Source organism: Poromitra crassiceps (assembly GCF_964638095.1).
Source record: "Poromitra crassiceps genome assembly, chromosome: 18".
In the NCBI taxonomy this organism is placed as follows: domain Eukaryota; kingdom Metazoa; phylum Chordata; class Actinopteri; order Beryciformes; family Melamphaidae; genus Poromitra; species Poromitra crassiceps.
The window spans coordinates 21,472,713-21,487,082 of NC_139636.1; the positions used below are offsets into that span (position 1 = coordinate 21,472,713).

At 45.4% G+C, this 14,370-nt stretch overlaps 1 protein-coding gene across 6 annotated transcripts in view; it reads left to right on the forward strand.

Annotated features, from left to right (window-relative positions):
* Positions 1-14,370, forward strand: part of srgap1a (SLIT-ROBO Rho GTPase activating protein 1a) — a 110,329-nt gene that overhangs the window by 78,756 nt on the left and 17,203 nt on the right. For 4 of the 6 annotated variants that reach the window (XM_083654990.1, XM_083654991.1, XM_083654992.1 and 1 more), the window contains exons 10-17: positions 548-632; positions 2,896-2,923; positions 3,655-3,760; positions 5,539-5,599; positions 6,586-6,663; positions 6,881-7,015; positions 12,354-12,459; positions 12,767-12,991. In XM_083654990.1, the coding sequence (XP_083511116.1) occupies positions 548-632; positions 2,896-2,923; positions 3,655-3,760; positions 5,539-5,599; positions 6,586-6,663; positions 6,881-7,015; positions 12,354-12,459; positions 12,767-12,991 (824 nt within the window). Of the gene's footprint in view, positions 1-547; positions 633-2,895; positions 2,924-3,654; positions 3,761-4,510; positions 4,545-5,538; positions 5,600-6,585; positions 6,664-6,880; positions 7,016-12,353; positions 12,460-12,766; positions 12,992-14,370 lie in introns of all 6 variants that reach the window. The other 2 variants (XM_083654994.1, XM_083654995.1) reach the window with 1 other exon arrangement.

Here is a 14,370-nt window from a genome sequence, read left to right on the forward strand (position 1 = left end):
AAGGGTGGGTGTCCGGAAAGAGACAAGGCCTTCACAGATATTGTTGTTGTGTGATTTTATTTTCTGTAAAGAAAAATGTGTATAAACCCCACAAATCTCTCTCACACACTCTCTCTCTTTGATGCCCCAGTGAGCCTTCCACACTGCATCATTCTAAAAGAAGTGAATATAGCTGCTTGCTTTTGTCCGGTTAGTGGTTGTTACAAACATCCCTAGAATGAATCAGAGAATCTGAACACAAGCCTTTTGTCCCAACTTAAAAATGCTGAGAGTGTGCGTGTGAATTTTGTTCGACTTAAAAAAAAAACTCACAATGCCCCTTTTGAAATGATCAGCTTGCAGAAGCTAAGCTCTCTCAAAATACGTCCACTCTGAGGCTAACCTCGACCCTATTCCATTCTACAGATGGACATGGTCTGATAAAGGCTTTCAAAAGGCTTCTCAGCGTGTCTGCCCTTGGCGGCCTTATCACAGATTGCTGTCTTAAGAGCGGGCGATCTGCTTGGCTCATCAGGGCCGCCGTGTAATTACTCTCAATTCTCCACAGAAATTCCGGGAGTTTCTGGAGGGCAGTAATCTCATCACCAAACTGCAGGCCAAGCATGACTTGCTGAAGAGGACAATTGGTGAAGGTACAGTGACGATCGTCAGCACTATACGTCCCTATACTTAACCCGTCTTTTACTTTCCCACTCTCACACCATCACCATCCTCCAGCCCAGCCTCCAGGTGACCTCTATGTACTATCAGGATGAAGACATTACAGGCATTGTCTGTGACGTCACGTTGAAGGCTGGGGTCACCCAAGCTAATTATCTCCTAGAACGTCCTTGTATCGGCTATTTTTTTTTTATTTTTTTATCAAGTCCACCCTTCCCAATCTGGGGAGAGCCGTAGACTAGCACATGCTTCCTCCGATACATGTGCAGTCGCCAGCCGCTTCTTTTCACCTACCAGTGAGGAGTTTCACTGGCAGGACATCACTCGTGGGAGGAACATGCTATTACCCCAAGTTCACCTCCCCCCCCCGAATAGGCGCCCCGACCGACCAGAGGAGGCACTAGAGCAGCGACCAGGACTCATACCCCACCGGCTTCCCACCTGCAGACACGGCCAATTGTGTCTGTAGGAATGTCTGACCAAGCCAGAAGTACCGCTGCCGGGAATTGAACCTGGGTCTCCACGGTGGTAGGCGAGTGCTTTTAGCTCCACGCTGCCCAGATGCCCCGGCTAGTTAATTGGTGTCCAAATAGCCAACATAACTCAATATGAAAGGTGAACATTGATTTGATAGTTTTATACAGTCCTACAAAACACTACTCATGGTAAAAAAAAAAAAAAATGCTTTTGTTTCCATGCTTTTTTGCACCAGCCAAAGTTCCTAGTCCTACAGTAGATGGTAATCTGGGTTTTAGCCAGGAAAGCCAGAGCTGAGGGGGACAGCGAAGTTGTACTATCCGTCTTAGTGATTGATTTGCCACTAAATTAATGGCCTCCCAAGCCATTAGGAGGCCATGGTTATTAAGGCGGGTTCTCCTTGTTCTACATTGGTGGGATCTCCTCAAGGCCCCAGCTAATCTACTGTCAACACACACACAGTCTCTGTCAGCTATTGTTCTAATCACAGCTGGATGAATGCAGGCAGCAGGCTTGGTGGTCTCAGCGGCCTCAGTCAACCTGCCTGCTTAATAAGTCATGGAGCTGTGTGCTAATGAGGAGGGAGGTCTTATCTTCTGCGTCCTCTACATGGTCCTCAATCACACTAGTACAGTCAGAGTCACAAAGAGAGGTCAGGTCCTGCTCATGTGAGCATGTCGCCACACATTGAAAACTTCCCCTATTGTCCAAAACTATTTGGGGGCTATTTTGTGCTTAATCATTACTTTGTCTTGTCCTGACTTGTAGCTCAGTGTGTGTTCCTATAATAATAATAATAATAATAATAATAATAATAATAATAATAATAATAATAATAATAATAATGTGGGTTAAGTATAAAAAAGCTAGCCTCCACAAACTCCAGGTTGCATACAATGACTGTATGAGGATTTTGCTGAGAAAACCCAGGTGGACTAGTGCAAGTGAACTGTTCTGCCATGCAGGTGTCAGCACTTTTCAGGCACTTTTAAGAACCTTGATGTACAAATTTATTGGGCGTCTAAATGTCTCTCAGAACTCGAATATCATGCTACTAACCAACCCTGGTATTAGTTCTGTCAGATACCAATCACATATGTGGAAGTTTTGGTATAAGTGCCTTTTATAGATATACTGTGTATTTGTGTGTTCTCTGAATTGTTGTCTGTTGTTATATCTGGACCCTGTGTCTGCAAATAAAGTTGATGATGATGATGAATAATAATAATAATGTGTGTGTGGCCATGTCCGTATCAGTAGTAAATGGATCACGTGTCTGCTAGATGTTTGTTACTATAGACGCTTTTCACGGAATTGTGTGAGGCTGTGGTTTACATTTATTTTACAACAGCTAAGAGGGCGTGCCGTAAACCCCTCTTAGCCGTTGTAAAATCACTCTAAACTGTGGCTTCTTGGGCTTATTGCTTAATTTGAAACCTTGTTTATTTCCTGTCACTGCAACAGGAAGTAAGCTAGGGTCCATTTAAAACTATCTATAACGGTCATGTGAGTAAAGTGTTGCATACGCAACAGTTGTTTTTGCGCAAGCTATGAGGTGTTTGTTATGTGTGTGTGCATTTGTGTGTAGGGGTTTATTTGTGCTGCCGAAGAGGTCAGTAGTTGCGGACAGATGGCAGATTTCAAAAGCTTCACTAGGCGTATGCACAATGCACTGCAGGGACCTCCGAGATGGGTCCTGGCCTGTCCGCACATCTAACCTCCCCCCCACATCTCCTTTCTGTCTGTCTTTGCCTACAGGTCACAGAGCTGACTACATGACCACAAGGTAACACACACACACACACACACACACACACACACACACACACACACACACACAGAAAGGCATAGCTGCCTGTGCCTCCACTCACTTCAAGACACATATTCGTGCGCACACTGAATAACACACATCCGATGACTTTTCCTCCAAACAGTGGGAGTAACTTTTGTGAGACCTCTGAGCTCGTCAAGGAAAGGACAGATTGCCACGGGGACATTTCCATGTGAAAAATCCTCTATGACCATGAATGAAAGCAGAAAAATCCATAGCTTGAGTGTGATGTCAGATAAGAGTCCCTGTAGAGCGCCGAGCAGATGTGCCCGCCCCCTGCATTGTGTTTAACCATATGCCCAGTCTGGCATGGACGGTGTGGTGCAGTTATTGTCCTTTCCTGTCCCAAGAGTAAAGTCCGTCAGGCCTGACAACACTGCAAGAGAGTGACAAGGGGGGAAGAGGGACCTTAAAACCTCTTACAGGCCTAGAGGAGAGAAATAATAAGTCTACTTTGCATGAAAATGAAATGTGTTGCTTTCAAGTTAGAGATGTTACCAAATAGAAGCAAAGTAACTGAGCAGATGGCAGAGATGTACTGAATCCGTAGCTAACTATTGTTTGTTTTTGTGTGTTTTTTTTTGGGGGGGGGTTGTTTTTTTCTTAGACAAACATGGGGTTTAGGGTTTGGGAAACAGAAAAATGAATTGTTTGAGACTTGTTATAATGCATTCTCTGTATTCTAGGCCTCTGAACCTGCTGCTCAAATCCCACGCTGGCACGCGGCGGGCTAGGCCCCGCTCTGTTTTTAGCGTTAGGTTATTTAATGGCAATATGGAGTCATTTATCAAGGTACTGATGACCAGGCCGGCCTCTCCACACATTGATTCTTTCCATCTCTTCTCTGTCTTGCTCTGGCTTTCTGGCTGTTTGGGCGGGTTTTCCCCAAAACATCTTATCATCTTGATGTGTCTTTTTAGAAGTTGCAATACAAAGGCAATAAAACGGACATCTTTGTGCTAAGATGGATTTTGGAGACCTTACCCATGAGTCAGTGAGCTCTGACCTGCTCCTTGGGATCCTCTGACTTGGGGGGTGGTGGCACTGACAGAAGGCATCCAGGACGGCTGGAGGAGGAGAGGGAGGGGGGCTAGACGGATGACATGGCATCACTGAGCTGCGTGGCTCTGGCAGAGATATTCTTTCCTCTGTGTGTGTGTGTGTGTGTCTCTCTCTCTCTCTCTCTCTCTCTCTCTCTCTCCCTGGCCCTCCTCTGTTCAAAGTGAGTGTAGCGGTCAGTGGAAACAGCAGGATAGATGACCAGTCAGGGAATGTTTGGCAGACCTGATAAGAGGTGCTGCCTCCCTCCTCCAGCCTCCTCGCTGCCTCTCACTGGTGACCCTGTCCCGCCTTGCTCCCACTGTTTCCTTTGAGTCTGATTCCAGCAGTGCACTGAGGGGAATGAGGGTGTGGCCCTTTGTCAGCTTTGGTGGGCATCTGCTCTGGTCCTAATCTGGGTCTTGCTTCTCTCTCTCTCTCTCTCTCTCTCTATCTCTGTCTATCTCTCTCTCTCTCTCCGCCTCTTGCAACCCTTCTTTATAGCCGTGGACGACGGAACTCACATGCCCGACATCAGGTAGAGACCATCTTAGTGGGGCCTCATGCTATTTGCCTACACTTATTTCCCTTATCTGCCTGTATGCCCTGCCTCTAACAACACTACCACTGCCTGTTTGTAATGCCATGTGTTCATGTCTTTTAATCAAGTTTCTGAGCTGACTCAGACAGAATGAATGGCTCAACTGAAAAGTTCTCATAGAAAGTTCTCAGCATACCTAAAACTGTATATTATCAAAATGTATATTGAATTCAACTAATCCAAACAGTCACCACCCATCATCCAGTGTGATACTATTATACATAATCCTGCAGCAGCAGCAGACCTGTGCCTCAGCCCGTCACAGCTCCACTCCATTGGTACACAGTGGATTTCTGGCATGGTGGCAGTGGATTTGTGGCATGGTTGCTGTGTTTGGACCATGTGTGTTCCCCCTGAGGGCTGTAAATAGATCCACTATCATTCAAAGCATGTACTGAGTCCCTCTCCAGCACGGAGCTGCGGGAGCAGCTGGCATCGAGTCCAGATATTCTCTTAAGTGTGTGAGACGAGGAATGTGTTTTCCCTTAAGGTGATGGCACCTCTCCTCTCCTCTCAGCACCCTGGCCCTCGACTCCATATTGAGTGTGTGGCTCTTTACATAAGTATCACTTAGCGAGGCTCATGGGGAGCACAAGATTGTTTCTCATCAGATGACAAGAGTATTTTTAGTACCACCAGAGACCAATTGAAATGTGCTGGATATCAAGCTTGTACATGCTGGCTTGTTATTGTGGCCAATAAGTAATTTCTATGGATTTTGTGAGTCAACACATTTCTGTCTGAGTAAGATCTCAATGTAGTAACCCTCACTTTGTATCTAACCCTACTAAGTTCACTTGTAATGGGTGTGCATGCTAATCTAATACAGTATACTTGTACATCGTATTGACCTGTTCGTGTGCACGTAATGAAAAGGTACGATTCAACAGGATCTGACATTTAGGTTTTTTTGTTTCCTTCACCTTCAAAGGACTCTGGACAAGCGATCCCTCGCGTGGTGGAAAGCTGTATTCGTTTTATAAATTTATACGGTGAGTTGGATGTCCCTGTGTTATTTCACAGTGCAGGATGTTTTTTCTGTACTTTAAACTGTCACAAATCTACGGCTGTCTTATATTTCCTCTTGCAGACAGACCAAGTGGCAACGGCCCAAGCTGCTGTTTAAAAATCCAGATTCATTTTCTCTCTGAAAAACTCACAAACTGATTACAAACCGCCTAATTTCCGGCTCCATCCAAGTTCAATCAAGAGCGACGCTCCGCGCAATTTCCAAGTGCTAATTGTTTGGGCGTGTACTCTTTTTTTTTTTTTCATGTCGCCATTGCAATTTGTTCCATTTGGGTCACAGTCATGGGAAAGTCTATGCAGATCCCATCCTGTTTACAGCAACCTTGGGTCGGGCCGGGCCATCCCCGCCCAGCGTCCCAGACACACAGCAAGACAGACAGCTTAGCGGCTAAGCTACCCCACCGCGGGTTCCTGTGATAGGCTAAGCCTTAACCTATCACAGGAACCCGCGGTGGGCTTGAATATGGGCGTAGATGAAAACTCTCAGAAGAGGGCTTTGAGCGTTGAAAGGCACGGCAGCAGCGATGTCTCGGGGGGGGTTGCAGGGTCAGCTGCTGCGTGTTAGCGAGCGGCCGTCTCCTGCTGCGGAGAGAGCCAGCCAAAAAGAAGACAAACGGCAGGCTAATTATGCGTCTTCCTGACCCTCTCCCCTTATTAAATCCTGATCCCAGCTGGAGGACACTTTAGTCAAACTTGATTGCGGTCTCCCTCACTCATTAATTATCCTTAATTAGAAAAGTGAAGGGGCTTAACGAACAGGATGTGCCTTTTAGTTCCAGCTGAAGTAGGCTTTGTTCGCTGGGTGGGGGGGTTCTTTCAAACGGCTGTCAGAGCAAACGTATGCACATGTTGGTTGTCTGTGTTCTTTTTTCTCTGTTTAATTCCCTCACTCACTCTCTCTCTCTCTCTCTCTCTCTCTCTCTCTCTCTCTCTCTCTCTCTCTCTCCAGGCCTCCAACATCAAGGAATATTTCGTGTATCTGGATCCCACCTGGAAGTTAATGACATCAAGAACTCTTTTGAAAGAGGTACTGTATATCTGTCAAGCAATCTAATAGCCACACACCTGAATACATCTTATTTTGATTTGCCATATAATCATCATACTTTGGAGACCTAAATGTTTGGTACTGTGCATTGAAAAACAACTGTTGACATGCTATGTTGACCATATTTAGCCAATGTCAATGTCGCACAAGAAATATTTCATGTAAAATCCTGTAAACTGACCTGTGTGTGTTTTAGGAAACGACCCTCTGACGGACGATGAGAATAATCACGATATCAACTCGGTGGCCGGCGTTCTCAAACTTTACTTCCGGGGTCTGGAGAACCCCCTTTTCCCCAAAGAGAGGTTCAATGACCTCCTGTCCTGCATCAGTAAGCACATACATATCTCTATCTTCTCTTTCAGCTGGCCTCAGTGAGGTGGTTTTAATCGGACTACATCTCTCTGACGTAGTTTATAAACACATAATCACAGTGTTTTCCTGCCTTATCTTTAATTTAGGGCTGTCAAAGTTAACGAGATAATAACGAGTTAATGCAAATTCCTTTGTAAAGCCCCATTCAGCAACTTTTGCGATTGGAGAAACTGCGCCCTCTGCGTGCAATAATATCGATATCGATATCGCCGTTCAAAGTCAACAAAACACAGCGCCAGAAAGCTGTACATGTTGTGACATCGGGTACTCACCACGTGATGAAATAATAATCCATAGTTACGTGAAACGTCATTTTCGTAGCAAATCCACACCGAGTTACTTCCTTGTTTTCATGAACACAACGCTCCCGCTGTACAGTGCATGCGCGCATCTTGCCACCGGGACGGAGGCACCAAACTGCTTAGTCCCAGGAGAGGCCTTTGGAAGGCGGTGTGTGACCAATAGAGGTGACATTCTCCCTGTTACAAGTCACTCTACCATCCTCAATGACTAAAAAGCTGTTAAATTAAGGTGAAAAAGTTACTGATTGGGGCTTTAACACCCGATTAACGCACGCCTCGGGCATGGAACGGATGCGGACGGGCGAGCGCAGCAACAGAATGGCACCAGATCAACTGACCAAGGCCTCACTGTTGTTGATGAATCCATCTGCACTGATGATGATCATTGATCTATCTGGTTTGGAATTATCACTTGCCTTTCAGTATGCCCGTTTTGCTCATCTGTTGTCGATGTGTGCTTGAATTTGGCATGTTATGATTTCAGCTCTTTTTTTTATAGCATTTGTTTTTGTTATAGCCTACTAAATGCAGTACCTTTGAGGGTATTATGGAGAATATTCTAGACAATATTTGTCTTTTTTTTTTATTGTTCCAATCATAATAGCATAGCGTGCGCTGCGTCTGCGAGCTCCCTCAAGGGCAAAACAACGAGGCACGGTAGAAATGAGTGATGATGAGGATGATGACGAGGAGGAATGAGCACTGCCAGTTCAGCGGGCGTGGCAAGGGATGCTAGAAATGAACGTAGTATTAAAAACTTGAAAAATATCCCTTTAAGGTACATTTAGAACAGATAAAATATAACTATGGACAATCATCCGATTAATCGTGATTAAATATTGTAAACGATTGACAGCCCTAATTCAATTGTATACGACGAGAAAATAATTTTCTAGATATCATTTATGAAGCAGACAGTATCTCATTTAGAAAAGGAACAAAAAGGAAAAATAAATTGTAAATATTCACACTTGAGCTGCAAATTCTCACTCAACTCCCACAATCCTCGTATGACATCAGAAAGAATGCACCGTGTAGTACATAGTCTGTACTTGATTTGACTTGATTCTAGTGATTGAGTTAGTGGTTCCTTGCTAATCTTCCCCTTAAGGCTTTTTATCCTGGATTTTTAAACATTAGCTCGTGTGTTTTCTGAATCCTTTTTCACTGGGATCTCATTCATTGTGACTCATATTCTTGAATGCAGATGCTCTGTGAGCCATGGAAGTGACAGTGATGTGGTATCTTCTAGATAGAGCAGGGTCATTTATTAGTTTAGCTGTAACCACATTCTGTGTGTTCCTTATCAAAAACGATACAAGATTTAAAAAAAAAGATAAAAGATTATAATTATCCGTGTGTGGTGTTTTCATCAACAGAATGCGTCTGAATTAGCGTTGTCTCTCTGCCTGTCTGTGTGTGAATAGTACTTTGTGGTATTTGGCCGAGTACTGAGAAGGGTATTATCTGTTGTATGCGACACAAAGCTGACCGCGCTGACCGTGTGGTGGTGGAATGTTAAAATGCCACAGCACTGACCGTCCTTCACACCCAGGGCTGCTGTCCGGCTACAGTGGAAACCTCACCAGCATAGATGGACACATTGTGCTTTTACTGCCAGGCCGTCTCACACAGTTCACTTAGCTCTTTGTGTGGCTCGCTCTGATCTTAGAAGATGTCATGTCGGGGGGCGCTGAGCCTCTGCTCAACAACAATAGAACGGGCACCGAGTCACGTGGACACATGTGCTGTAATGCCCTGTAGGGCTTTCAAGGTCTTATTGAAAGCATTTTTATGTAGGCGAATAATACAAAAGAAAAAGAATACATCCACTGGGCTTTTAGAAAGGTGCAGAATAAATATGATTGTGAATTAATCATTAAAAAGAAATGACGGGTCCAAAATGAACGTTTTATTTATGTCTGTGTAGAATTTGAGGTTGTTGATATAATTTTTTTAATCTACAGGGGCCAGTTGCACCAAGTGGTCTTACGACTGGTCTTAAGCTAAGCCAGTCGTAACTTTACGACCTAACGGCTACGCCGGTTGCACCAACCGGCCTTTTTCTCACTAAGACCGCTCGTAAATATTACGCCTGGTCAGGAGGAGGCGTAAGGTGCCTGTGCCTGTAAGAGGCACAGGCTGCTGTGATTGAGTCCTCACCGTCCTCATCGTCGTAAAGTCGCCTTCGAAGCATGACGTTCGATTATAATGAACTACCGGTAGTTGTGTGGCTTAGCCTTCCCAAATGTTGAGGGTCGTTTTTTAGAATTTAATACATAGGATTGGGAACGTTACATTCAATTTCATTCAGACTGCCTGGCACTAATCGCCGCCATTTTCCCCCGGAGCTTCCACAGGAGGAGGGGGCGGGAGGAGGGAGGGTGTAGTGACGCACATCCAGTAGTGGGTGACGGCGCGAGGCACATTTTTGGGCCAATCAGGGGGCATTCCCCGGCAATTCACATGGACGCGCATTGCTACGACCAGCGTAGTTAAGACCAGACGTAAGCCGTGTTGGTGCAACAGGCGTAAATCCACTCTAAAGACTGGTCTTAACTAAGACCGACGTAGGAGTTACGACCAGGCATAGTTAAGACCACTTGGTGCAACTGGCCCCAGGTCAGCCCAAACAAGACTAGGTTCTGTTTCCGAGCAACAGTTGTGTTGTGATATGAATGCAATGGAAGGGAGGAGAGGGAGTGTGACATCTAGAATGTTATCAATATTATCAAGGAGAATACAAACAAGTGGGCCAAGAAAGCTCAGCAGGCCAAGTAGAATGCAAAATAGAAAAAAGGAGCTTCTTGGATATTAAGTTCACAGTTTCATTTAGAAGTAATGTACAGGTGTACTGTGCCCGTGTTTTTGCTTGAAGATGTACATGTTAGTAAACTTGTGTAGTACACCTGTACATTACTTCTAAATTAAACTGTGAACTTAATATCCAAGAAGCTCCTTTTTTCTATTTTGCATCAATATTATCAATACACACATATATGCATACATGTGCCAATGTCAAATTCAGACACTCTTATGTGGTTGTGAGTGTACAAAGTGTGTGCATGTGTGTGTGTGTGTGTGTGTGTGTGTGTGTGTGTGTGTGTGTGTGTGTGTGTGTGTGCGTGCGTGCGTGTGTGCATGCTTCCCGGGTGTAAGTTTACACATTTGTGCAGGGTGAGTGATGGGGATTCCCTGTTTACATTCCCCAGCTCAACATGGTGATTGCAGTGTGGGCTGTCTGCCCAGCGCGCTCCATATTAAAAACCCTCTGCTTATTGCACATGGCGCAGCTACAGAATCGTCTTCCCATTTAAATGTCCAGCAAATGGCTCAGTCATAGTTAACACTGCTATCAGTTGACTGTGTTTTTGCCAGAGCAGCGAGTCGCAGCGTGACTCTCTTGTGCATTTGCAAGCAATGTCTTTCACTTTGGGATTTGCAATAGGGATATTGCGTGCGTGTGTGTGGGTGATGTATGAGTGTGTGTTGGGGCAGATCTTTAAATAGCAGCTTCTGAAATGCTGAGGAGCCATGCAGAAACCTAGTTAGGTACTCATGTAAGAAGGAATACATCACAAGAGCCATGCAGAAACCTAGTTAGGTACTCATGTAAGAAGGGAATACATCACAAGAGCCATGCAGGACCCTAGTTAGGTACTCATGTAAGAAGGGAATACATCACAAGAGCCATGCAGAAACCTAGTTAGGTACTCATGTAAGAAGGAATACATCACAAGAGCCATGCAGAAACCTAGTTAGGTACTCATGTAAGAAGGGAATACATCACAAGAGCCATGCAGAAACCTAGTTAGGTACTCATGTAAGAAGGGAATACATCACAAGAGTCATGCAGAAACCTAGTTAGGTACTCATGTAAGAAGGGAATACATCACAAGAGCCATGCAGAAACCTAGTTAGGTACTCATGTAAGAAGGGAATACATCACAAGAGCCATGCAGAAACCTAGTTAGGTACTCATGTAAGAAGGAATACATCACAAGTATCCCCACAAGCCCAAATCCCAGATGGCACAAAGTGGTTGGAGGGTGACAGAGCTATTTTTAGCTGGCAGCACAGCCCTAGCTCAGCTAAATAAAACAGGCTGCTTCAAATTGTACAGCGGAACAAATGTGATGGGCATGAAAGAGCTACAGATTGTCACTCTTGTCTTCAGCATGTGGATAGATAGCACACAATTATGAGGCACAAAAAAAAGACTTGAAAGGTTTCCTTTCCCTTATTATGATAATGATCATTTGAATCTTGAATCTTGCATAGCAGGAAATGCAAGCGAAAGAGCAAGAGAGAAGAACAGAGACGGGGAGAAAACCGCTTTACAGAGATATTCTGTTTTATTTCGAGCAGGATGGGCCACTTGGTGTCCTTGTTGCCAGGTGCTAACGATGTGTGTGCTGACTTGCTCCTCCTCTTCCTCTTCCTGTGTGGTGACAGACAGCACATGAACACAAGCTGAGGTGGAGGTCACTATCACCTAGTTATCACACTCCCTGTGCCCTCTACCATTTTAATACACACACACACACACACACTTCCATATTACAGCGTTCATAAATCTTTGCCGCTCCCTCAGAGACTTACAGTAAGTCTGATAAGTAATTGGCTTGGCTTTAATATGCTCTTCTATTTATATCCCAGGGACTTGGTGTGGTGATTATCAATGAGTGAGCGCCATCAGACGGATTAGTTTTTTTTAAACATGCAGTGCTGCAAGGTGGCACCGTTGACTTATTTTTTTACGGTTTATGGACAGAAATAGACCCTGCACGTCATTCTATTCCCTGACAGCAGGGTGGCAACTCTGATCCACTGCCAACCACACGTGTGTGTGTGTGTGCGCACACACACAACCAGTGGCAAAATGTGTTACACTGAATGCATACTTGCATACTGAAAACATAAATAGGTTATTATATAGGACAGTTATTATATAGGACATATCATCTGACCTTGCCTCCCTTTTCTCTGTAGGAATCGAGAACCTGTATGAGAGATCGCTGTACATCCGTAAGATCCTCATGACTATACCCAGATCAGTCCTCATCGTCATGCGCTACCTCTTCGCCTTCCTCAACCAGTAAGTTTATGGACGCCAACCAGTAAATGTGTCCTGCTTTATGAGGCTCGCTGCCTCTACATACAGTGCAGAGGTGTTAATGATATGTCATACTCTGTGTGCTAAATCCCAAAACGGTGATCTTATGTTACACTTATGAGGACGGTTACGAGCATCGGCTGCCGTCAAGTTGTGCTTTGTGTGAAATACTGCCAGTGTCTCTCATGGTCTCTCTCATTCCTTATTCTCTGCCTTTTATTTATTCTCTCTCTCTCCCCCCTCTCCCTCTCCTCACCCTGTTCTCCATCTTTCCCCCCCTTGTCTCCAGCCTGTCCCAGTACAGCGATGAGAACATGATGGATCCGTACAACCTGGCCATCTGCTTCGGTCCCACGCTCATGCCCACGCCAGACAGCCAGGACCAGGTGTCCTGCCAGGCCCACGTCAACGAGATCGTCAAGACCATCATCATCCACCACGAGACCATCTTCCCCGACGCCAAGGAGCTGGACGGGCCCATCTACGAGAAGTGCATGGCTGGAGGAGACTACTGGTGAGACGGGAGGGAAAGTACAAGCAGACACATTGTGCATACAGCCATCACTGAAGTATAGAACGTCTGTCACAGAGATGTGTAGACACATGTACACATGCTTACATTGACATTGTACATTTTAGGCATTTAGCTGATGCTGTCATCCGTTATCCAGAGCAAAATACAATCAGTCATCAGATAGGGGTTCAGTGGAGGGTTAGGGTGTTATATATCATGGTCAAAAACAATAACTGTTTTTATTTGTGTTGTTTAAAATGGTCCTTCAAATTCCTATAAACTAAACTATCATAAAAAATAAGGAAAAAAGTCAAATGTCTTCTCATTGATACAGTAAATTTGTTTTATTGTATCAAAGTAATTGAAGCATATTACATTACTGTTACATTACTTATAAATCGTACAATGAAATGTACACATCGCCACACGCCTAGTTCAGTGTCTTGACCAAAGGAAGACACATGCTTCTCTCTCGAACTACAAGCCCACCCTGCTGCCCTGTGAAAAACCATGGTGTCTCGGGGGTCAAGTAAGTCAAAGTTCATCCAGGAGAGAAAGTGGAGATGGAAAACATTGTGATGAGGTCACTTCCTGGAGCTGCACAGATGTGCGGAGTGAGCTGTAAAGTTTGACAGCTAGACGGACGCCGGTGGTTTTCTCATTCCACTTTTGACAGTGAATGTTCTGCCAAAGCTGCTTCATTAGGGACACAGTCAACACACAGGTATGTGTGCAGTGAGACGGAGCTTAACGCCACAGCTGTGTCAGTAGTATGTCTGTGTGGAGTCGATGTGAGTTAATTACACTAACCAATTAGCGGCCGAAGAATATGACCAGGCGGGCAGAGCACGTTTCAGCAGCGACTTGACACGCTGGACTCCTTGCTGGGTGAGTCAGGCTGAAACAATCACTGTAATGACCATGATCACGGTGGGATGAAACGGAAAGGACAGGGGTCACTTGGCAACGAACGCATGATTAGGCGAATTGCGGCACGTAACGTAGCTCCATCCTGTGTCAATCGATCAAAACCGATCAAACCTGAAGCCCTCTGCCAGGATCACATCTGCAAGCAGGGCTTATCATTCCCTCATGCACCCCCCCTCCCCCATGTCTGTCTCCCCCACACCACCACCGGCTGACAGGGATTTATCTCTCTGGCTGGAGCTAATCACCCATCACAGCACGGCCGTGTCCCCCCGGCAGGGCACATCAGGCCCTGGGGAGATTTGTTGTCTTGGCGCCCTCCCTTCCTTGGAGAGGAGGAGGCGGCTGGTGGCATGTTAGCACGGGGAGGGGGGCGGGGGTCTGGACTAATCTGTGCAGATGTGAGTGGCATTACTGTGCCGGCCGGGCCCTCTCACCAGGGCGCCAGAGGG